Source organism: Grammomys surdaster, unplaced genomic scaffold, assembly GCF_004785775.1.
Source record: "Grammomys surdaster isolate TR1022 unplaced genomic scaffold, NIH_TR_1.0 125950, whole genome shotgun sequence".
NCBI lineage: Eukaryota > Metazoa > Chordata > Mammalia > Rodentia > Muridae > Grammomys > Grammomys surdaster.
Genome location: NW_021620771.1, coordinates 2,847,156 through 2,873,666, shown reverse-complemented (window position 1 = coordinate 2,873,666; position 26,511 = coordinate 2,847,156). Strand labels below are relative to the sequence as shown.

The 26,511-nt window shown below is 39.7% G+C and overlaps 1 protein-coding gene across 1 annotated transcript; it reads right to left on the bottom strand.

Annotated features, from left to right (window-relative positions):
* Positions 1 to 14,558: 14,558 nt before the first annotated feature.
* LOC114609254 (olfactory receptor 6M1-like) lies at positions 14,559 to 15,491 on the bottom strand. Its single transcript, XM_028753577.1, has one exon. It carries the CDS (start codon positions 15,489 to 15,491, stop codon positions 14,559 to 14,561), a length of 933 nt encoding a protein of 310 aa, XP_028609410.1.
* Between the last annotated feature and the right edge of the window lie 11,020 nt (positions 15,492 to 26,511).

The following is a 26,511-nucleotide window of genomic DNA, read 5'->3' as shown; positions in this document are numbered from 1 at the left end:
TCCTGGATGACTCAGGATTCAGTTTCTCAACAGGACAGGAGCAGACCAACTCTGTGTCTGCTCCAGCCCAGAGGACCAGGCAGGGGCAGAAGGGAAGTGGAATTCCGGAGGGGCGGGGTTTGGGTAGCTGCTGTGCCCTGGATGTCCCTGGCTCCCTGATCTATCTCTGGGGTTTAGGGAGTGAGATGGAGTTCTTACCAGCTGCTCTGAGTGCAGTGGCTCCTGGATGACTCAGGATTCAGTTTTTCAACAGGACGGGAGCAGACCGACTCTGTGTCTGCTCCAGCCCAGAGGACCAGGCAGGGCTCGTATTTATATCTATCCTCATGGGCTTAGTTTATTGACAGCCCTAACACTAAGTGTGCATGTATTATTTTGCTGTATTTTCTTGATTATTTTTCTTGGTTGATATGTAATGCTCTTTCTTTATATTTTTGCTTGAAGTCAAGTTTATCAGACATCAGAATACCCATGTCAGCTTCTTTTCCATTTCCATTCACCAGAAGAATTGGCTTCCATCCTTTGACTCTTGGTCTGTGTGTCTTCACCAATAGTTATGGTTTTTGGAGACAACGAATAGTTGGAGCTAGTTTTTAATCCACTCTGAGTGTCTTCCTCTCTTTGTTGGTGAGTTGAAATGCTTCATTCACACTGAAGACTGCTACTCAGGTGTAGTTGCTCTTCTCTGTATTATTTCAGGTCATTTTGCTGGTTGATTCAGTTATTTAATGTATTTTCTCCCCAATTCGTACTAGAGGTTTGCTGGCTTACAGTGTTTGACAAAACAGCTTTATTTATAGTCCTCCCTTGTTTGTCTTTTTCTCTCATGAAGTACTCTCCTCTATGTTCTGTGACTGGGAATGCCTTTCCTTCTCTTTTCTTTTTTTAAAAGCTAGCTTATATATTCATCTACCTTATACTCCAATGTCAGTCCCCCTTTCCTCCCAGTACCCCCTTTTGGAGCTTCTTCCCCCATTTCCCCATTCTTCCATCTCCTTCATATCAGCCACTCCACCCATCATTCACTGCAGGACTAGGCACATCCTCTCCCACTGAGGTCAGACAAGGCAGTGCAGTTAGAGGACAAAGATTCATAGGCAGACAACAAATTCAGGGACAGTCCCCACTCCAGTTGTTGGGGGACCCACATGAAGATCAAGCTGCACATTTGTTATATATGTGCAGGAGGCCTAGGTCCAGTCCATACTCATTCTTTGATTACTGGTTCAGTCACTGGGAACCCCCAAGGAGCCCAGGTTAATTGACTCTATTGGTCTTCCTGTGGGGTCCCTATCCTCTTTGGGTCTTTCAATCCTTCTCCCAACTCTTCCACAAGACTCCCAGAGCTCCATCTAATGTTATCTGTTGGGTGGAGCCTCTCAGAGGGCAGTTATGCTAGGTTCCTGTCTGTGAGAATAATAAGGTATCATTAATAGTACCAGGGGTTAGTTCTTGCCCATTGGATGGGTCTCAATTTGAGGCAGTCATTGGTTGGCCATTCCCTTCATCTCTGCTCTCTCTTTGTCCCGGAACATCTTGAAGACAGGGCACATTTTAGGTAGAAGGTTTTTGTGGGTGGGGTGTTGCCCTTATCCATCCACTGGGAGTCCTGCTTGGCTACAGGTAGTGACCATTTCAGAATCCATATCCCCCACTGCTAGGAGTTTCAGCTAGAGTTACCCCCATGGCCACCCTAAAGCCTTCTCCCTGCTTCCACTTTCCTGCACAGTACTACTTTAAATTCCCTTTGTAGTAGAAGTTTGAGGTCACATCAGCTTTAATCTGGGCTTGACCTGAATTATCCTCTCTCTCCACATTTAAATATAGCTTTTGTTGGTATAGCAATGTTTGTTGGCAGATACATACTTTCAGGTTGGACATATACATTATTTTTTTTGTTTTTTGTTTTGTTTGGGTTTTTTGCTTTTTTTTTTATTTCTGAAGGGAGAGCTTGTGTTTTGCCTTCAGAAGGAAGTTGGCATTTTGCCCTCATAGCTGTTAATACTGTTTCCTTTTCTTTGTACTTTTGGCATCTTGGTTATATGGTACAGAGTGTTTCTTCCCTGGTCATGTCTATTTAGAGCTTTACATGGATCTTATGTATGAATATACATTTTCCCCTAATTTTTAAATGTTCTGCTTTCTTTTCAGTGAACAAATATCATAACATGTCTAGCCTTTTCATGTTATGATCCCACATTGCCATATATAAAGTCCATAGTCAATAACCACACATTTGAGTTTGAAACATTATACACTGTTTTAAGTCTATAATTTTGCATTTGCCATATGTAGCCTGCTGGCCACAGATTGGACACATCTGTGTAACTTTTAAGTTTTCCAAAACCTGCTTTTAGTGATTGTTCTTAAACTCTTTACCCTCTCTTCCACCAGAGGTAGTGGAAAAGAAATGATATAGGGGAAGTTGACCTATTCAGAAATGGTCCTTTGGAGCAGATCCAATCTGCGTTTTCAGGAAATTTGCAGTTCAGTTCACAGGTCAGCAGCTGCAGCTCAATCCACTCACAGCCACATCATGGATACACCAGGAGTCCAGTTTGGTAGAGTTGGGATTGCAAACATGAATCAATAGCAGTGGAACTACCCAGTAGAGACCGGCAAGCCTCAGCCTCAGCCTGAGTCAGCAGGAAGGACCAAGAAGAATGACAGAAGTTCTCTGGCTGTGCCTCTCTCAGCTAAGTGAAGATCAGTAAAGAGGAGAGATCAACCAGCTATGAACAGCTAGCTCTACCAGGAAGCCAAGGTCAGCCCAGTCGCCAGCTCCTCTCATAGTCTCTTAAGTCCTATTTATTGCCCTCCAAGCATCACATGTCCTCCATGGGTCTTGCCTCATCACATGCATCTGTCTCAGCTGACATCACTCTGCCAATCAGCCAGAGTCCAAGGAAGCAGCAAGAAGCCTCAGCACACCACCAGAAGTTTTTTGGTAATTTTTCTCTCTAAGGAGTCCCGACAAATGGAGCTCAACTCTGCACTGTAAGGTGGACCAATACATGGGTGGTGTTAGCAAAATGTCCTTTATCACGAGCCCTTTCACGAGCTTGCTTTAGCAGAACATCCTTTCACTTGTGTCTGCTTCAGTTAAACATTTCTTCAGGAGTCCGCCTTAGCCTTTCACATGTGTGTCCACTTCAGTGAAATGTTCCTTCATGTGTTTGCTCCGGCAAAACACCATCCAACACACCTGACTTTCCAAAGAACCCTTAAGTTTCCACTTCAGACCTGCGTGCTATTAGTCTTCGTATCACACCTTCTCCCATCTGTGAAGTCTTATGTTTAATGTCTGTAGCATGCACCAGCATTCTTGAATATTCTGGCCATGCCCTTGTTAGTGATTCATGAATGTAAATTCTCATGAACCTTTATTCTTATTGATTATCTGTGATACTTTCCAGTGTGTTTATTTGATTTGCCAAGATTTTACTTTGAACATATCAATTTGGCTTTTCTTTTCAATATTTCAATATTTATGATGAATTTTTATTCCACATTGCTGACTTTATCCAATTGTTTTTCCATTTTGTGACCGTTCCCTGTGTGTTCCTGACTTTCCTTACTGGACTAAATTCTTCTGAGTGTTTTTATCTTCTTGCAGGCCCTTTGTCATTCTTAACAGAAAATGTGTGACATTGTCCTGGAGCATCTTGACTATCTCAGTACCTCTCAGTTCAGCAGGTATGAAGTTATGATTCTGGGATGAGACATGTTGCCTGCATTCTCATGGCACGTAAATGTCTTCATTGTGATATGCCCAGCAGTCTTCTGGCTGATCATCCTGCCCTTGGAGGCTCAATCCCCAGTACCATTCAACTGTAGAAAACAAATGCTTGTATTGATGACAGCATCAATCCATACACGGTATTGAAATACACTGAAAATTATTACAACCCACCAACACAGCACCAGTGACAGTGAAACAGAATGCAAATACTGCTATAGAATGAAGTTAAGCATCACTTTGGTTAAGTGTAGAAACAGTGAGTGAAATAAAGAAAGGAAGAAGGTATGTAGAGAGCAGGGCTATACAGAAAAAAGAAGTGGAGAGGAATATTGTGTTGAGGAAAGAGAAGTTAGCAAGACATTAGAAAATATTTCAATACTGAAAATTTACAAAGGAGGGATGGGCAAAAATAAAAAAGTATTAAAATAAAGCAAAAATAAAGACATTACTAAATATATAGGGCACCCCCTCCATGGGAAGCCAAAATAATAATAATAATAAAAAGTAAAAGCAGGAAATGTGAAAAGAAGAAAATATGCCCCAATAATAGAAATAATCCATAAACAAAATTAGACAGGTATATGGAGAGGAATAACCAATTGAACATTTTAGAAATAATGCAAAAATCCTGCTAAATGTGTAGTTTTTAAAGTGGGACTCACTGGGGAGAGAAAAAATGAAAAGGTAAGTTGTTGTAGAATTGTTGTGTCATCAAAACTTGAAGACTGGGAATCATCCATGTGCATGTATCTCTCTCTCTCTCTCTCTCTCTCTCTCTCTCTCTCTCTCTCTCTCTGTGTGTGTGTGTGTGTGTGTGTGTAAGGACATGTGTGGTGTCCATGAGACTGTGGTGGTCAAGCTGGTAGATTCACTTCTTGTGTACCAGCGATCTCTACTGGCCACATTTAGTTTTGCAGCCTGTGTTCTGGTGCAAGTTTTCTCACAGTGTTTAACTGGAAGTGTCTGGGTTGTGTGAGAATCAAACTGTAGCCCTGAGGTGATTGTCTTGTCGTTGTATTTGTATATCAGTCACAACGCTGGAGGTTTCCCACTCTAACTATCAAACACAGCCGTGGAATCAGAGTTCTTGGGTCTGCAGTCTGATCCATCTTCTGGTCTCAGCTCAGAGCTATCAAATTCAAGATTTTTATGCGTTGATGAAATCTTTTTAGGGTCAAAAAGACTGGGGCTTCTGACTTTATGAATTTCCCAGCCTGAATTTACATACTCTTTGTCTCAACATCTGACCCTCCAATGGTCAAGACTTGATCTATGAGCCTTTCCTCACTCAGAGGCAGTAGCTAGTCAAACTGAGGCCCCATGACCTGGGACAGTCCATGATCTCAGGCCCCTGGGCTGTCTCTGCTTTAACTAGATTTTCCCTTGATATGGCACCTGGCTACTGCTCTCTGAATCACAGAGCAAAATAAAAGGGGCTGTTCCTGTACTACTAACATGTCTGCTGGAGGAATCCCATCTGAGCAAACCTCACAAGTAGACACAACACTTACAAGTGTGTTCTGAGAGTTGATTGCTTGTCTTTCATTTAGCTTGTTTGGGGGAAGCTTCCTTTTCTCCTCCTGCAGGAGGCTTTGAGGAGGTCATGTCCTGCTTATTTAGCTGCACCATCATCTGCTCTCTACACTATCCTGGTATCCTTTTAATCCCTTGTGCCTTTCCAGTCCTCTTCCTCTATTTCTCTTTGTGATATATTTTTTTTAATTCCAACTTCCTGCATCACTGGCTCATGCAGTGACAGCTTTAGCTATCTTACCCAGAAGCCCTTTGTTTTTGATATATAGTCATATATGTGTATGGGCACAATATTATATCATGCTTTGACTTATATGTGTATTGTGTTGACCAATTGAGGGTAGTTATCACATCTATCACTTCAGATATTTCTTATTTCTTTCTAAAGGCATAGGGGTACAGCTGGGAAGAGTGAGACAGGTTCCACAGCTCAAACCCTCACACACAGAGGTTTCTCCCTCCTCTCTGTGAAAGACTGTTGGCCAGACTCCAGTGTCTTCAAGCACACTGTCTTTCACAATGCTCAAAGTTGTGTTTTTTCCTAGTTGCCCTGGATTCAGACATCACTCTCTCCCAATATTCTTTAAAGAAAAGGCAACTTTGGGAATTATTGCCATAGATTAATATAAAACATTTTTAGCAATTAAAATATTTTTATGGAGTATAGACTCCTACCATGTACACAAACTCTTAGTCATATCATTCTATCTACTTGTGTGTTGTACCTGTTAATCAACCTCTCTCCATGCTCCTGTTACTTTCAGCTTCTGAAAAAATATGATTTTTTATTATAATGTTTCTTCACTTGTGAGTATTTCATACATGTGTACAATGAAATATTATCATATCCACTCTGTATTTTCCTCTTCCAACTTTCCTCATCCTCCCAACATGTCCCCATAGGCTTGATTTCTTCCTTCTCTTCCTCTTCTTTACCTTTTTTTCTTTTTCCTCTTCCTCCTCCTTCTCATAATCTACTGAGTCAAATTAGTGTTGTCCTCATGTGGATGAGTTTTGGGCCATCCACTGGATCATGGGAAACCTAACCTTGAATAGCCTGTTTCTACCTCCCCATCAGCTTTCAGTGGCTAATAGCTCCATGTAAAGGTTGGGAACTGGAGAGAACTTCTCCCATTTTTTGCCAGAATTGTGGCTGGCTTGCACATATAACCAGAGCTGCTGTAGATAATCACAGCTACTGTGAGCTCATGATTGCAATAGCCATGCCAGGTCCAGAAGATAGCATTTTGTAGCATCCCTTCCCGCCATCCTGCTCTTACGCTCTTCCAGCCTCCTCTTACTGTGTCCCCTGAGTCTCCTCTTACTGTTTCCCCTGAGCCTCCTCTTACTGTGTCCCCTGAGGCTCGGGTCAGATGTCGTCTCCCTGCAAATTATGCTCGTGCTTTCTAATGCCATATTTTCGATTCCACATTGTGAGTTAGATTGTGTGATATCTATCTATGTTTCTGAATTATTTCGCTTAATGTGCTCCCCAGGTTCAAATGTATCCAAATGATCACATTGCATTTTAAATGCCTGAATATAACTCCATTGTGGACATACACCACATTTTCTTTGTCCATTTTGGTGGATATGTGTTGGTTGCATTTGGTGATTGTTCATTGTGGTGGATAAAAAATGAGAATGGAGTTATGTCAGCATACTGACTGATTCCATTTTCTTTGGAAATATACCAGGCAGTGCAATTCTTGGCAAACTTGGTAGTTTTGAGTTTGTGTGAGGAACCTGCTCCCCAGGCTGCTCTCCATAATGTGTATAAAATTCATCATATACACTCACTAACGGAATACCTCATTATGACTTTACCTTGCATTTCTTTAATGATTAATTGGTAATATTAAAAAGGCTCTCTCTCTCTCTCTCTCTCTCTCTCTCTCCCTCCCTCCCTCCCTCCCTCCCTCCCTTCTCTCTCTCTCTCTCTCTCTCTCTCTCTCTCTGTCTGTCTGTTTTTTAATGTGTATGAGTACACTGTAGCTGTCTTCAGACATACCACAAGAGGGCATCTGATTCCATTATACATGGTTGTGAGCCACCATGTCATTGCCAGGAATTGAATTCAGGACCTCTGTAAGAGCAGTCAGTGCTCTTAACTGCTGAGCCATCTCTCCCACCCCAAGCAGGCTTTTTTTTTTTTTTAATAGATCTATTTGTTGTGTTGGCCATGTCTTCTCTGGATACATTTTAAAAGTGGATTATATGAAATGTTTTTATGGTATTAAATTTAAGTCCATTAGAGTAGATATTGGTATGTGGTAAAAAAAAAGGGGGCGGGAGTCTAGCTTTATTCTTCTACACATAGATACTGATTCTTCCTGGCATTATTTATTAAACACACCAGCCTCTCTTTGATGTATATTTTCTCAACTTTGTAAAAAATGTATTGTCTTTTACTGGGTGAGTTTTATTTCTAGACTCCTTGTCCTATGCCATGTGTCTAGAGGTAGATTTCTGTGCCACCCCCATTAATTGGGTTATATAGCTTTATAGTATATTTTAAATCAGGTAATATGATATCTTCATCACTTTTCTTACTAAGAATCATTCAGGATTGCTTTGACTTCCCAGACTTTTAGGATTTATCTTATTTCTGTAGACAATGCCAGTGCCATTTTTTTATTTTGCATAAAACCTGAAGAATGATTTGAGTAAAAGGAATATTTTACCAACATTAACTTTTTTAATCCATAAACATTTGATATTGTCTTATTTATTTATATCCTCCTTAGTTTTTTCTGTTATTTTTTTTTCTATTTGTATTATATAGCGTATGTTCTGTATGTCTAGATGTGTAAGTGTGAGTGTGGGCTTGTATACACACACACACATACAGAGCTTGAGAAAGACATCAGTTGTCTTTTGCTATTGCTTTAAGGTAGGGTCTGTTGCTGAGCCAGAAGGAACTCCTCCCAGTCCCCCACCCCTGTGGGCTGTGCTGAGATTACTGGCCCTTGCAGTCATACCTAGCTTCTTAGGTGAGTACTGGAGGTTCAACCTCATGTCCTCATGTTTAGGGGTAAGTGTTCCTACCCACTGTGCATGTTCCCAGCCGTCTTCAAGTTCCTCATCATGGTTTTAGTTTTCCTCTTTAGTAGTCTTCCAGCATTATGTCCATTCCTAAATATTTGCCTTACTCCTTTTGAAGCCAAGGTAAGGAAGGGGATTCTCAGCCTAAAAGGCACATTTTCTTCTTTGTGAGATCATCATCAAATTATGAATAGTAGTGTTTTTGACAATAGATTAGCAATGGGTATTTGACTCAAAAGAGTATTTTTCAACACCAGATTTTAAACGATTCTTCATTTACTACTCTAATAGCTGCTGACTAGCGTAGATACATACACTCACTTGTTGGACCTCTGGCTTCTATTTTCTTATTTGTTTAACTTATTTTCAATCACAACTTATCCACATTCCACCAGAATTTGTTGTCAGTATTTTTCTTGAATGTAGCCTTGTTGATTACAGTGAGATGAAATCTCTACATTGGATTTGCATTTCTCTAATTCCTATGGCCGATGACTACCTTTTGAGATATTTTTAGCCATTTTTATTTTTTATTTTAGAACTCTCTGTTCAGATCCATGGCTCATTTTTTAATGGGGACGTTTGTTTCCTTAACTCTTTGTTTTCTGAGTTCTTTATACAATCTGATATTAACCCTCTGCCATAGGAATACCTGCCAAGATTCCCTCACTCTCTGAGGGCTTATACTTCAATTGGTTGGCGTTTCTCTAGATGTGCACAAGATTTAGTTTTTTAACCCCCCACTTGTCAATTGTTGACCTTAATTCTGGGATAAATGGAGTCCTAAGCAGAAATCCTTTCCTCTGGCTATATCATGTAGGATACTGCCTTGTTTTCTTCTAGAAGTTTAAGTGTTTAGGTTTTATATTGAGGTTTTTGATCCATTTGTGTCAGGAGCAGCTTTGCTTATACACTGAAGGCCTAAAATTAGTCATAGGCCTGAGTCAGACATACATGCCTGCTAACACAAAGTCTTGGTCTCTGTGGAAAAACACTGATCCTAGAGCAGATAGCTATAGATCTTGTAAACAGGCAGCCTTGGTGGAAAACTACCAGCCTGGATAGTCATAGACCTTGTGGGTGGGTAGCCTTGATGGAGGATACCAGCTTAGATAAGTACAAATGAATCATAGACAGAGTCATAAGTGGCTTGTTCCCTGCTTCTTCACCCAGCTGATACGCTGTTCTAGAAGATATCTGCACTCCCCCTGAGAACACCTACACTCCTGCATCATCCCCTTCCCCACATCCTGCCTCTATGTGTTTATAACCCCTGTGTGAAAAAATTAAAATCACCGGTTTGATCAGACTATAGACAAGCAGCTCGTTCTTTGCATCCCCTGTCCTCCAGTTCTCTCTTCCAGGTCTTCTGATCCCAGTTCAATGCCCCGTGGGACTGGGGCACATTTGGGATTGATTTCTGTGCAAGGTAATAGATGCATCCAAAGGCTTTTTCTGCATCTATTGAGATGATCATGTGCTTTTGCCTTTAAGTGCATTTATATGGTGTATTATAGTTATTGACTTACATATGTTGAACCAAGACTGTATTTCCAGGATAAACCAACTCAGTTGTGGTAGATATATGTCTATATTCCGCTTGAAAGTTTTTTATTGAATCTTTTTATATGTTCACCAGAAATATTGTCCTGTAGTATTCTTTCTTTGTTGCAACTCTATCTTGATTTTGATATTAGAGTAATACTGACTTTGTATAAGTTTGGGAGTGCGCCTTTTGTGTGTATGTGTGTGTATGTGTGTGTGTGTGTGTGTGTGTGTGTGTGTGTATTTAGAATAGTTTAAAAAGTATCGTTTGTAGATCTTCTTCAATGGTCTAGTACAATTCTGATGTGACTCCACTTGGGCCTGAACAGTTTTTCTTCAGACAGTTTTTAATATCATTTTGATCTTACTATTTGTAATGGGTTTTGGGTCTCTTCATGGTTTTATTTGGTGACTTGGATGAATTTAGAAATCCATTCATATCTTTTATATCTTCAAATTTGAGAGAATATAGGTTTTTTTTAAAACTATTCCATTTCTTTGGCTTCTTTTATAATGTTTCCTTGTTCATTTCTGAGTCTGTTGATTTGGGTCATCTCTTTCTTTCTTTTGGTTAATTGGAGCATAAATTTGCCAATCTTGCTTATCTTTTCAAAGGATTTATTTTATGCATATGTGTGTTTTGCTCATGTGTATGTGTGTGCCTGGTATGTGCAGAGAGCAGAAGAAGGTATTGGGTCCCCTGGAGCTGGAGTTTTGGATGGTTCTGAGAAACCATGTGGGTGATGGTAATTAAACCTGGGTCCTCTGCAAGAATGACACCTGCTCTTGAGTGTTGAGTCATCTCTGTAGAGCCTTGCTCATCCTTACAAAGAACTAGCTCTTAGCTTCATTCTTGGTATTGTTTTTTTTTTATTGTATTTCATTAATTTCTGCTCTAATTTTTGTTATTTCTTCCTGTCTGCTAGACTAGGGTTCAGTTTGTTCTTATTTTTCCAAATTCTTGAGTTGCATCATTAAGGCATTTATTTGTGCTGTTTCTGATACTTAAATACAGACTCTTAAAACTATAAATGTCCCATGCAGGGCAGTTCAGGACAGTGCAGGACTTTGAAGAACAGTGCAGGACAGTGAGGACAGCACAGGACTGTGAAGGACTGCTTTTAATGTGCCCCAGATGTTTGGTTGTCATTGTCATTTAATTCCAAGAAAATTTTAATTTCTTTATTGATTTTTTATTTGATCCAATTATCATTCATAAATATGTTTGTGTAGTTCTTAGAGTTTCATTTGTTGCTGATTGTAAGCTATATTGCACCATGGTCAGAATGGGTGTATGGGATTATTTTGATTTTTCTGAATTTGTTAAGTTTTTGTTGTTTCCCAGGATACAATCTTTTTTCGAGACTCTTCCATGGGCTTCAGAGTATAATATATTTTCTTTGTTTTTTTGAATAGCATATTCTGTAGTTCTATTTGATGCACAATCACTTATTTATGATGTTTCTTTTTTTCCCCAGATAACCTATCTATTGAATAAAGTTGAGTATTGAAATCACCTATTGGATAAACTGGTGTTGGACTTTACCTGTATCTTTAAGTCTCATAGAATGCTTTTTATGATACTGAGTGTACCAGAGTTTGGTGCATATATGTTTAGAATTGCAGTGTCTTCTTGAATGATTCCTTGCTTAGAATAAAATGCCTTTTATCTCTTCTGACTAGTTCTAGTTTGAAGTCTATTTTACCAGATATTCAGATATCTACAAATACTTGCTTCTAGGTTCCACTTCCTTGCTATCAGTTTAAGGTGGAGCCTATCATTAAAGCTAAGAGATGTTTCTTGTGAAAAAAACAGAAAGCTGGATTTTATTTCTGTCCATCAAGTTAGTGTATGTCTTTGATGGGTCAAGTTATTAACATTTAAAGTTATTGAAGGGTGTGTGATGAATGCATTATTATTTGATTTCTGTTCATGTTCTTAGGAATTATTGCTTCATTTCTTTGCTTTGTGTAGTGTCTCTTTATCCCCCTCTTCAGTCTGAAAGGTTGCTTCCAATATTCTCTGGAGGGCTGGTTTGATAGACATGCATTCTTTTGGCCTGTTTGTATTATGGAAAGGTTTTCATTTTCCTTCAACTATGGCAGATAGTTTTGCCGGGTAAAGTAATCTAGGTTATCTGTGATGGCTTTTCCTGGTTGTCAACTTGATTACTTCTGAAATGAACTACAACCCAGAAATGAAGGGCACACCTGTCATCCAGATCTTATGGCTGGAAGATAGAGGCTTCTTGACATGGTGACCTTGAGGCATAGTGGCCTGAAAAGCTTAGGCTCAGGCACGGTATTATATGCCTTTAATCCCAGGAGTCTGGGGCAAGCAGAACTCTGAGACCAAGGCCAGACTGATACACAGCAAGTTCTAGATCCAGGCATGGTGGTACATACCTTTAATCTGGGCCACATCTTCTGCTGGAAGCTTACATGAGGACATTGGAAGAAGGAAGATTCTTCTTCACCTGATTGGACTTACTTGCCAGCACATCTGTTGGAAACTACCTCTTCAGGATTCCAGCTTATACAGATCATGTGAAACACCCAGCCTTGTGGACTGAGCAACTTTAATTTTGTGTCCTTGATATCTTTGGTGAAGCTTATGATTGTTCTTTTAAACTCTGTTTCCTGGGGTTCATCTAGGTAATTCTCATCAGAGAGTGTTCTTATGGAGCTAGTGGGTTTCAGGTGGGACACACTGTCTTGTCTTTTCACGTTTTTTTGTGCTTTTGTGATGTGAACTTCATTCATTGGACATGTGTCTGAGGGGAGGATCTAGCCTGCCTCAGGTTGGGCAGGAGCCTATATACAACTTCTGTAGGAGCTGCTAGATTGGGTCTGGGCCTGCCATCATGGAGATGGGTAGTCTACATGGGTAGACTAGGGTCAGGGGAGGTTACCTGGAAACACTGTTGGGTGTGTGAGCTGAATTTCCAGAGCTGGGCCTGGGACTGTTGGGATGGCAGGAGCAGGCTTGCTTCTGAGACTCAAGAGGCAAAGCCCTATGGGGTTGTGTGTTCAGAGCTAGGTCTGGGAGCATGAACACGGTGTGGACAGGCTTACTTCTGACGGGATCTATAAGGCAAAGGCAGTGCAGGAGCTATGAACCTGGAGTTTGTGAGTTTGGGCTGTGCCTGTGACACTGGAGTGAAATATGAACTTTGAATTATGACATTCAGGGCCAATCATGAACCTAAGGAATTTCATAACGTTTTATTTGTGGTTATATAATGATTTAGTTCACATACACTAAAAGAAAGAGGCAAGCATGATACCTCAGTTCTGTTGTCACTGAACTCAGGTGTCTAAAGCAAAGGAATAAGGGGTGACAGTCCAAGCCTGTCACATGGAGAGAACTTATTTCAAAACAAACACACAGTAAGGAACCATAATAATTTCAGAGGCATTTCTTCTGAAGACAAGACAGACCAATTATATCCTGAGAATTAGAACTAAAAGCATGCAAGGTTAAAAGCTGGGAAACAGAACATTGACTTTAAAGTAGGTCATCACTTAGTATGACCCCTCTCAGCCTACTATGTATATGGCACTTAATAACTGGTTCAGAATAGAAATCAATCATATGTAAGCTTAACTCTGAGAGACTGTCGTGCAATTGCAAAATTTGAAACAGCAAGACTTTGCACATCTTTAGGACAGTAGCCATTTTGGTGTTTTAGAGAATAAATTTCTTGAGTTCTTTGTATATATTGGATATTAGCCCTCTATTAGATGTAGAATTAGTAAAGATCTTTTGCCAATCTGTTGGTTGCCATTTTGTCCTATTGACAGTGTCCTTTGCCTTACAGAAACTTTGCAATTTTATAAGGTCCCATGTGTCGATTCTTGATCTTAGAGCATAAGCCATTGGTGTTCTGTTCAGGAATGAAATGAGACCGTAAATAGTATATTTCAGTTTAACATTCAAATGAGGCATTCATGTACAGCTGAGCCAAGTTACAGGAAGAGAAATGGAGAAGACACCCACTATGACATATATTTTACAAGGTAAAAGGATTCTATGATCACCTTTCCTTCATCGACTCACGGAGGGAATATGAGCGAAGCATTGGTGATTTCCACTAATATTTTCAAAGCATCAATTCAAATAAAATCACTAACTGTTTTAATTATTTTTCTACCATGGGTAAATAATTATGTCTGCTAAAGCATGTTTCTGCATGGAAGAGAGCACAATTAAAATAGTATAGTTCAATTTATTTCAGAAATTTCAAGCATACAGTTCTTATTGCTTGGATGAAAAAGTTCAGTAGATTTTGCCATTAAAATCTGTTGTCAGGCACGGCAGTGTTGGTGCATGCCTTTAATACCAGGATTTGGGAGGGAGAGGCAAGCAGAGGTAGACAGGTCTCTTTGAGTTCTAGGCTAGTCTGTTCTACAGAGTGAGTTCAGTACAGTGAAAGCTACACAGAGAAATCCTGTCTGAAAAAGCCAAAACAAGCAAACAAAAAAAAAATAAGATTGCCAGAAATATGTGGAACAGGCACACACATGGCATTCAAATGTATTCACTAGGTGACAAACATCTGCATTTTATTGAGCTATTTACACGGAAGGTTTGTGAATTCTGTGGTTCTCAAGTGTTGAGGCCCATGCACTGATTAAAATGGAGCAAACACAATTTCTGATGTTTTCCACTCCAAGAACATGCGAAGCCTTCCTATCCTGATATTTTTATTCTGCACAGAGTCTCCCTCAGAGCCTGGTGGACTTGCTTGTTGCGCAGGGTGTAGATGACGGGGTTCAGAAGGGGCGTCACTACCGTGTTTACTAGAGCAGCCTCTCTGTTGGATTCAAGCCTACTCGTTTGCCTTGGTTTCACATATATAAATACACAGCTGCCATACATCAGAGAGAGGACGATGAGGTGGGATGAGCAGGTGGAGAAAGCTCTCTGTCTCTCCCTGGCCGATGGGAGACGCACGATTGTGACTACTATGTTGCTGTATGCAACAGTGGTTATGATGAGAGACGAGAGAAGGATAATCAAAGCAAGGGCAAAGGTCAGAGCTTCAGCAGAACTGGTGTCAGAGCAGGAGAGGTGGATCAGAGGGCTGATATCACAGAAGAAGTGTGGGATGATGTGGGGGCCACAGAAAGATAACCGTGATACCTTCACTACTAGCCACATGATCAGGGTGAAGGTCACAGCAAGGCAGGTCATGAGTAGGAGGATGCAGGTCCTCAGGTCCATGATGGTGAGATAATGCAGAGGCTTACAGATAGCTACATACCTGTCCACTGACATCACAGCTATGAGGAAAAAACCGAATGCCCCAATAAATAGAATGACGAAGGCTTGTATAAAACAGGCAACAAAGGAAATTGTTTGTTTCCCTAAAAGAAATATAGCCAACAACTTGGGAATAACAGCACTTGTAAAACAGGACTCCCCAAAGGAGAAAACACCCAGGAAAAAGTACATAGGGCTTTTCAGACGGGCGCTGGTGCAGACAATGGAGACAATGAGGACATTTCCGGTGATGGAGGCCAGGTACGCCAGCAGGTTCAGTGAGAAGAGAAGTCTGCCCAGGTGCTGGACAGCAGGAAATCCTTCCAGAGTAAATTCCTGGACAGTTGTTCCGTTTCCCATTCCCACTGTCTAAGACAACTTATGGTAGAGAGATCTCAGAGGGCAGAGGTGTTCTCACAGTGCACATGATGAGGTCAGTCGGCAGCCTGTTCAAGGTGTGATGAAGACAAAATAGTGTGTTACTGTCTTTACTTTTGACATGAGCCTGTGTGTCCCTAAGTTTAACTGTAGTCATAATTATTGGCATATTATTCTTTGGTCCAGACATTTCTATTATCACCATCACCACTTACACTACTACACTGGGCACCTGAAGTCAGTATTCCTATCTGTCCTCACAATATTATGAGTATTAGGTTCCTGTCATCCCTGTTTCACCAGGAGGAGAGATCAAAACTTTGAGAGTCTCAGAGCTATTAAAGCCTGCATTCTAACTGGGCCTTACTGGAATCCAAAATTCCTCCTGCTTCTCAATTTTACTACAATAAATTTTTAGTGCATTCCATTTGTATTTCTTTATTGTTACTATAGCTATGGGGGGCATGTATATGGGGATAAGAGGACAATTTGCTGGAGTCAGTTTCTTCTTGCACCTTCTGGTTCCTGGAGATTAAATTCATATCCTCAGGTTTGGTGGAGAGTACCTCCCTCAACTCACTGAAGCAATATTCTCTGTAGAATAAAATGTCCAACTGACAGTCTCTCAAACCTATGTGGGAACAACACTCCATTGACACCACTTTCTCATTCTTCAGGTAATAGTAATGACATATAGTGGACCTAAGAACAGAATGGCTCTTAGATCTGTTTCAGCATGGCCACAAACATAAAGGCACTGAGATGACCACGCACAAGGAACCTCACCAGATAGGGTAAACCAAAAAGGTAAGCTTGTTCTCCTTAGCACATAAGGGGACGCTGGTGGGAGTTTTTCACAGCATAAACCAACTAGGATAAATGATCCAGACACATTACACCATCCCCTTCACTCACGGCAACGTATCATTCTCTCTTCCATCTCATCTGAGGGTCATGTTGCTGGCGGCAAGCTGGAATATGTGTCTATCCCACACACTGTCATGGCCAAGATCTGGGTGCACCTGTATCTCGCTTTCCTTCATGCTTCAGGACCTGCAGAGTTGCCTAAGGAACATTCCAGCATTCTGCTCGCCTCTCTGGTGAGCATCTGGCCTTTCTTCCACATGGCTTTCTCCTTTGTAATCCCACAGAACTTAGTGCGAAATTGTCTCTGTTGGATTATACTGAGAATGGAAATCTCCAAAACCACTAGTCTAATATGTCTTTGATGATTTCCCCCACAAGAATTTGGTCACTAGCATGATGTCCCTAGGCAGGGAACAGGGTTCTCTCAGAGCTCGTTATGAGTGGAAAGAATAGAAAGGAACCGTTATGCACAGCTGGGCTCCCTAGAGACGTCTAATTGGTCACTTTTGAGAACAAGGTTGTTGATAGAACACTGTGTTTCCTGTCTAGGGTGACAGGTAGTGCCTACTGTCCTCTGCTGAGAAATTTTACTTGAATTTCTTAAAGGTTTCTCAGATCTCACCTTGGATATTTCCTATTTATTTGAGGTCAAAGTCCAGCCTTACATTGTCTACATGTAGTGTGCATGCTAAGGCTGGAGCAATGTAGCTAAATGCAAAGATGTGGTCATAAGTGTTTGGTCCTGGCCTTTTGTTTTTGTCAGACTTATGGAGAAGGTACAGAAGGAAGATGTATGGGAGAGAGTGGATTTCACCTTCGTCTGTCCACCTATGTATGGGATAATTGTTTTCATTATATTTTAATTTAATCTAATTTTATCAGAAAACAATTATAGTGGAAATTAACAAATTTAAGGTTAATATTGCAACACATGCATGTGTGGGCACCAGCTTCTGGTGTTTTTATCAGCAGAGTATTTTCTTTGCTGGCCCAGCCTCCTTAATGAGGGAAATGCAATTCCTATTTTTCCATGGAGATGACATACCTAATCTTTGCCATAGATATAGACATAGACATAGGCATAGGCATAGACATAGATACTCTAAAATATCACATTGTACTCTGTAAATGCATACAACTATTATGAGTCAAATCAACGTGTGTGAATACAATTTTGTATATATTGTTGTCTTAATTAGGGCTTTGTTGCTGTGAAAGGACACCATGACAACAATAACTCTTATGAATGAAAACATTGAATTGAGGCTGGCTTACACTTTTAGAGATTTAGTCCATTATGATCATAGCAGGAAGCATGGCAGTGTGCATGTAGAAAGAAATGTAACAAAGTGCTTCCACTTACTAGAGAAACATGGTTCTTCATCTCCCTGTGCTTGTCTTATTTCACTTAAAATAATATCCAGGTTTATTCAGGCTACTGAACATGTCATAATTTCATCTTAGTGGCTGACTAATGGATCAGTGTGTGCATCTGTAGTATGTGAATCTCCTTATAATTAATAGATGAAGGTAGACATTGCTGAAAGGTACATGAGCCTAAGGAGGGAGAAGCTGTTGCTGAGCAACATTTGATCTTGGGGCTTCTTCTCTTGGCTACCTCAGATGGGCTTCTGGAAACTTATCTCTACTCCTGAAGCTTATAGCTTTACAGTAAAAACCAGGGATCACACAGTTTCAATGCAGGATGCAGAGAATTTAAGCTGGAACTGAGCTGGAAGCAACCTCCTTGCTAGCTGGCTTTTCTGTAATTCCAGAAGATTCTATACCTGTAAATTGAGGCAAAAAGGTGTCTATAGTCTTAATGAGCTATGAACCCAATGAAGTATAATGCCACTCTACCACACAACATATGTCCACTGGTGGCATGACTGTTTTGGCATAGCCCACTGCTACTGATTAGATTTGAGGCCGGTTTTACAGGAAGAAATTTATGTCTGGTGCTATAAACCCAGTCAAAAAAATCCTTGATTAACGGAGAGGATCTTCTTACCTAGGGAGGAATTTACTATTGTTGTGTAGCTAAATTAAGAAAGCCCCCAAATGCTTCCTAAATACATTCATACTCATAAACAATACACTCGGATTTAAAAAGCTCTCTCTCTCTCTCTCTCTCTCTCTCTCTCTCTCTCTCTCTCTCTCTCTCTTTTCTGCTAGATTGTGAGGTGACTTTTTGGAGATGTTATACTTGAATCTTCCATCATCAACCCTAGTTTACAAAATCAAGGCAAATATCAAAGAAGCTTTCTTCAATGTTCCTATAGTTCCCACAAATGAATAAAAAGACTAACTATTTCTAAAACACTGGCTCACTTTGCTTCAACCCAGGCAATCCTGGATCCCTCCTTGTAAACTCTTAACTCCTTTTAAAATTATTCTTGTTATAACACATATATGCATATTATATAAATATAACCTGAGTCAGGTTGGTATGGCCTATGTGTATATGATTTCAGGGCTGAACACATTGCATTAGAAAACGAGTCAGGGGGTTCATCCCTGGGAGAAGCCTATGCTCCCTTTTTCTGTGATCATTAGTTACCTGTAACTCTTGTCTGGTTGTGGGAACCTGTGAAATTTCCCCTTCTGCATTAGCATATTTACTGACATTATGTTGTTCAGGTCTTGATTGGGCGGCTGTATTGTTGAGGAGTCATGAGTATAGTTTCCCTGTCTTTTTTGAAGACACAATCTTGCAGCAGACTTCTTGGTTCTCTGCATCTTATAACTTTTTTTCTCTTTCTTTGGAGATGTTTCCCGAGTCTTAGGGTTAAGAGTTGTGGTATTCATTAAGGCTGAGCTCCACACAATACATGATTTTTGTATTGTGACCAATTGTGGGGTTCTGTAGTAGTCTCCATTTGCTGTAAAGAGGAGCTTTTTTTGATGAGAGGCAAAAGCTACTCTTATCTGTGGGCAAAAGGGTAAGTTTTAGAATGCAGCTAGGGTTCAGTTTTCTAGTAATGTTGTTATGACATTTCATGAAAAAGCAAATTTAAGCAGCATCTATCTACAAATCTGGCTTTACAAAAGGCACTAGAATGAAACTTTAACAGGAAGAAGATAACTAAACCTCTAAAACAAAACAGTAATCCCAGACAAGCAAATCAAAAGAGGGGAAACACACACACAACACACACACCACCACCACAACAACAAAATAACAGGAATCAACCAATACTGCTCATTGATAACTCATAACACCAATGATCCCAATTCACCAATAAAAAGGCACAGGTTAACAGGTAGATGTGAAAACAGGATTCATCATTCTGTTTTGTCTAATAAACACACCTTAACATCAAAAATAGACATCACCCTAGGGTCAAACAATGGAAAAATATATTCCAAACAAGTGGACCAATGTAACCATTTTATTATCTGACAAAATAGACTTAAAATCAAAGCTAATCAGAAGAGATAAGGAAGAAAAGGATATCTACTCATCAATGGAAAAAACTACCTAGAAGACATTACAATTTTTAACATCTATGCACCAAACACAAGGAAATCCTTGTTGATAAAAGAAACACTACTATATCTTAAATACATATTGACCCTCACAAACTACACTGATAGTGGCAACATCAGTATCTCACTATTGCCAATAAACAGGTCACCCAGAAAAAAACTAAAGAAAGAAAGAATGAAATTAACTGATAATGGACCTAACAGGTATTTACAAAACATTTCACTCAAACACAAAAGAATATACCCTTTTCTCAGCACCTCATGGAACTTTCTCCAAAACTGACCACTTACTCAGACACAGAGCAAGTCTCAACAGATACAAGACAATTGAAATAACACCCTGAATCCTATCTGATCACCACAGATTAAAGCTGTGTATAAACAGGAGAAAAAAAACAGAAAGATTACAAAGTCATGGAACAACTCACTAGTACATGAAAAAAGGGTCAAAACAGAAATCAAGAAAGAAATACAAGACTTTCTAGAATGTAATGAAAGCAAATACACCACATAACAACAGACACTGAGAAAATACAGAGAATCCTAAGGACATAATTCACAAACCTGTACTCCATCAAACTGCAAAATCTAAAAGGAATATATGTATATGTATATGTATATGTATATGTATATGTATATGTACATGTATATATCACTTACTAAAGTTAAATCAATATCAGATAGGCAACACATAGGTCTGTACTAAACAGACCTATATACCCTAGTAACATAGAAGCAGTAATTAAAAGATTACCAATCTAAAAGTGCTCAGGGTCAGATATTTTAGCACAGAATTTTGTAGCCTTAGATTTTTCAAAGCCTACTTTATTTAGGATTCTTTAACACTTAAACCTTCCTTCTACCCACCAACCAAAGTCAGGAAGAAAGATGGTTAATAGGACAAAGGGGTTGTGGACCAGTTTAGAAGTAGTTCCTTGGGGGGCAATTCTAATCTTCATTATCAGGATATCAGCAGTCCAGTTCAATAGCAAACTGCAGCTCAATCCAGCAGAAACCATGAAGCTCCACCAAAAGTAGCTAAAATATGGTGAGAAATTCTTTGGTGCAATTTTCGTTATGAAGTCACAAGCAAAGATCAGTGAAGACCATCTAAGAGCTGCACAGCAAGTGAAGCCAGAGAAGACCAGAGAAGCCTTTCAAGATGTAACAATGTAAGAACATCCTTTCACTGTCTGTCGGGTTCTACTTATACTCTTACCAAATATCATGTGCCCTCTCTAGTGTCTGCTTCAGCAAAACATCCTATCCCAAGACAACTTCAAGAAAAACATTGTGTAACACAACAGAATTTCCAAAGAAACCAAAAATTTCCACTTCAGAATTATACCAGACATTCAAAAAGTTAACACCAATACTCTTGAAATTGTTCCAAAAAATTAGAAACACATGGAATATTACCTAATTTGTTTTATGAGGCAACAGTTCCCCCAATACCTAAACTGCATAAAGACCTAACAAAGAAAGAGAATCACAGGCCAATTTTCCTTATGAACATAGATGCAAAAATTTTCAACAAAATACTTGCAAACCAAATCCAAGACCACATCCAAGAGATTATCCACCATGATCAAGTAGCCTTCATCCCAGAGATGCAGGGATAGTTGAACATACACATATCAATACATATAACCTACCATATAAATAAAATGAAAGGCAAAACCACATGATCATCTTATTAGATTAAAACAAAAACCAAAAACAAAAGACACCTTTGAAAAATCCAACACCCCTTCATGATGAAAGTCCTGGAGAAATTAGGGACACAAGGATCATATCTCAACCTAATAAAGGCAGTTTATAGCAAGCCCGTAGCCAACATCAACTTAAACAGAGATTCAAAGCAGTTCCACTAAAATCACAAATAAGACAAACTGTACACTCCATGCCTATTTAATATAGTTCTTGAAGTCTTAGCTAGAGCGATAAGACAACTGAAGAAGATCAAGAGGATACAAAATGGAAAGGAAGAAGCCATCTAAAGTAGCTGTATTTGCAGATGACTAACTGAAGTTAAGAGCAGCCAAGATGGAGCACAGAAATTTGTAAACAGTAACATGGAATTATCAGAGGGAGGCAGAGTCTAACAACATGAAGGATAGGCAGTTAACCAGCTATTACACTACATAAGGCATATTAAAATATAAAGTCTATGTGTGTGTCTTTTATTTGGGAATATAAACCATTGAGCAGGGTAGCAAGCCCACGCTGGGATTTATTACATATTAATGTTACAATGATAGTATACATAATTGACCCTAGAAATTCTACTAGGGAACTCCTACAGCTGATAAACACTTTCATCAAAGTATCTGGATATAAAATTAATTCACAAAAAATTGTAGGTTTCCTATATACAAATGACAAACAGATTGAGCAAGAAATCAGGGAAACAGCATCTTTCATAATAGCCTCAAAAATATGAAATATCTTGGAATAACTCAAACAAAGCAAGTGAAAGACTTTTATGATAAAAATTTTATGACATTGAGGAAAGAAATTAAGGAAGATATAAGAAAATGTAAAGATTTCCCATCCACATGGATCACTACGATAAATATAGTAAAGATGGCCATCCTACCAAAATCAATCGACAGATTCAATAAAATCCGAACCAAAAGTCCAACACAATTCCTGACAGATCTTGAAACTACAATTTTCATATGGATACACACACACACACACACACAGAGACACACACACACAGACACACACACACACACACACACACACACACACACACCAGGATATCTAAAACAACCCTTAATAAGTCAAGAACTGATGGAGGTATCATCCTCCAAATCATACTACTGAGCTATAGTAATAAAAGCAGCATGGTACTGGCATGAAAACAGACAACTTGATCAATGGAATTGAATTGAAAACACAGACATAAATTGTGCAGTTGTGGACACCTGATTTTTTTTTTATAAATAAGCTAGAAATACACACTGGAAAAAAAAGAACAGCATCTTCAACACATGGTCCTGGTCAAACTGCATTTAGAAGAATGTAAATATCACCCTTTCTTATCACCATGAACAAAACTCAACTCCAAGTGGTTCAAAGACCTTAACCTTAATCAGATACACTGAACATGGTAGAAGAGAAAATGGTGAATAGCCTTTAACTCGTTGGCACAGGAGAAGACTTTCTACAGAACACTGATAGCACAGGCAGAAAGATAATTAACAACTAGAACTTCAAGAAGCTGAAATGCTTCTGCATGGCAGTGGACACAGTCATTGGAACAAATCTGCAGCCTATAGATTGGGAAGAGATCTTCACCAGCTAGACATCCGATAGAGGGATACGATCCAAATATATAAAGAATTTGAAAAACTGGACATCAAAAAACCCAAACATCCCAATTTTAAAAAATGGAGTACAGATCTGAACAGAGAGCTCTCAATAGAGGAAACTCAAATGGCTGAAAAACACTTAAATGTTCAATGTCCTTAGTCCATCGGGGAAATGCAAATCAAAACTACTTTGAGATTTCATCAAACACATGCCAGAGTGGCTAAGAACAATGAGACAAATGGCAGCTCACACTGGTGAGGATGTGGAGTAAGAGGAACATGCATCCATTACTGGTGGGAGTGCAAAAGTGCTCAGCCACACTTGGAAGTCAGTGTGTTGGTTCTTCAGGAAGATGGGAATCAGTCTACCTCAAGATCCAGATAAACCACTCTGGGAGATATACCGAAAGGATGCTTCATCCTGTCACAGAGACACTTGCTCAACCATGTCAATTGTCACCTTATTCATAATAGCCAGAAGATGAAAACAATCTAAATGGCCCTCAATGGACAACTTTTTTTTTAAATCCATTTACACAATACAGTACTACTGACCCACTTAAAAATGGCATCACGAAATTTGCAGATAACCAGATGGTAGTAGAGCAAATCATCCTGATGAGGCAGTCCAGACTCAGAAAGACAAATGTGACGTATATTCACTTATATCTGGATATTATCTGTGAGGTCAATGATAAGCAAGTTACAGTCCATAGAACCACAGAGGACAGGTATAGAGTAAAGGACTAGGAGTGGGACAAATACATCTCTCTTGGAAAGGGAAACAAAATGGTTATGGATGGACTTGGGGGTGAGGGGCTGAAAAGGAGAAGTCAATTGAGGAAGGTGAGTGAAGAGGGGGATGAGTGGAAGGAATAGAGGGAGAGACAGCTTAAAGTTAACGATCCTTAAGGGGCAGTATGGAAACTTGAAGCAATAGAAGCTTTTCTGTGTGTGTGTGTAAGCTTTTATTTCATATATATACAATCAAACTGAAACTGCCAAATAATAGGAGAGACATTGTCCCAACTGAATATCACTTGTTAACAAATGAAGCTTTCAATGCTGGGAATGGGCTACATCTAATTAAGTTATTGGCCAAATGGGTCCCATGGGAACACCCAAAACACCCAGGCTGTTGCCAAACCTGTAAGTTCCTCTCTACAAACTGACAGCACAGCCCCATTGCTGAAGAGAACACCTGCACATTCACTGAACAAAGAGAGGTAGATCTGATACCTAGAGTCTTTACCCTTACTGGCTAGTATCTTTGGTACAGGAAGGTATTCCACACTACTGAAGAAAACACAGAAACACTAACCCAGCTGAAAGCCCTTCAGTCTACAATGTTGTCCTGCCTGCAAGATATGCTGGTGCAACAGTGACATCAAACTTGTGAGAGAAGCCATCTAATATCTGATTTGACTTAAGTTCCACTCCATGAGGTATAACTCATACAAACACTCCATGATGACCGAGAACCTGAGACTAGATAGCCCATGGACCCAAGATAAAACCAAATAGTAAAATTTACTAAAGTAATATAGCAGTAAAATGACTCCTGGTGACATTCTGCTGTGCTCACAGATCAGCGCCTTGCTCAGCCACCATCAGAGAAGCTTCCTCCTGCAACTGATGGGCGCTAATACAGAAACCCAGTCATACAAAATGCACAAAACGAGGGTCCTCAGAACACCCAGACCTATGTGAGACGTCTCCCTCAAATCCCTCCCCTCAGGGCTCAGGGAACCCTGCAGAAGAGGAGGCAGAAAGAGTATAAGATCCAGAGGGGATGAAGGACACCAAGAAAAACAAGATCCTCTAAATCAACTGATTGATGCACATATGAATTCATAGAGACTGAGGCAGCATGCACTGGGGCTGTGTTAGAAGGGCTCTAGAGATGAAACAAATTGGACACATGTGCCTATCTCTAATACAGAAGCTATCTCCAATTGATAATCACTTTTCAATAAAAATTTAGTTTTCTTATGGGCCAAAAAAAATGGGTAGGGGAAGTCTTCTTAAGGGGAAGTCTCATGCCTGTAGTAAGAGGATGACACAAAACGGATAGAACAGCATCTTTGGATGTTCCTTGTACCACAGAGCCATGTCAGGGCATTTAAAAAAATGCACACACTTTCTCCCTTTGTTCTTAACCCTACACATCCTTTGCATACCTGTCTTCTGGTGCTGTGTTTTTATTGGATTCCTGAGTGTGTGAATGATTGGATCTCTGCATCTCTATCTGCTTCTTCTGCCTTTTCTTGGGAATATATATATATATGTATGTATACATATATATATATCCTGATGTATTTGTTTTTGACTTTATCTTATTTTATTATGTTATATTTTATTATCTCCACTAGAAGACTGTTTTTTTTCTAATAGAGACAGAAAGGGGGTGTATCTAGATTGAAGGGGAGGGGTGGAGGAACTGGGAAGTGTAGGGAGAGAAGAAACTACAATTGGCATAAATTATATGAAAGAAAATTTTTTTCAATAAAAACTAAGTAAAATATTTACAAAGTGAAAGAAGAAAGGTTAATAGCCTAGAGACCCATAAGAAATAAGGAAGTTGAAGGGGAAATACAAATCTTCTGGCATGCCCCCAAACTGGAGGTCTCTGGAACACCATATTCTGAATGTTCCACCCATCCAAATCTTCTTCAGAGTATATACATGTGGGTCTGCCCAATTCTCCCACTCCAGGCATCCTTCTTAATTCCCCATATCTAGGCTGGTCACACATCCAGTGTACTGGTAGTTTAGCTATTAATGACTACAGGGGCTCCCAACCTCAAAGCTGTGGCCAGGACAAGTCCTATCCATCCACAACCTACAGGCCCCTCATGTGCCATATTCCAACCTTTCTGTCCCACCGGATCCTGAAGATCTTGATCCAAGATCTAGTTGAATGAGTTCACCTGGACCTTTCCTCTATGCACCCTCCCCAACTCCAGATTTACCCTCAAACTCTAGACTTTGCCTGGGACACACTGTGACATGACTAGACTTTTCCAGTGACATGACTCTGTGGTACAAGGAACCTCCAAACCTCCAAAGATGCTGTTCTATCCTTTTCTTGTTATCCATCTAGTACTGGCATGTGACTTCCCATTAAGAAAACATTTCTTCCAATGTTTCATCCATGAAGAAAATTAAATTTTTATTTGCAAGTGATTATCAATTGGAGATAGCTTCTGGGTTAGAGATAGGGGCCTGTGTCCATTTTAGCCAGCTGTGCTCACCCAACTTTATTCCACCTAAGCCATATCCAACTCTATGTCCTACCCGGCCTATACATTCTGTCCAACTCTATG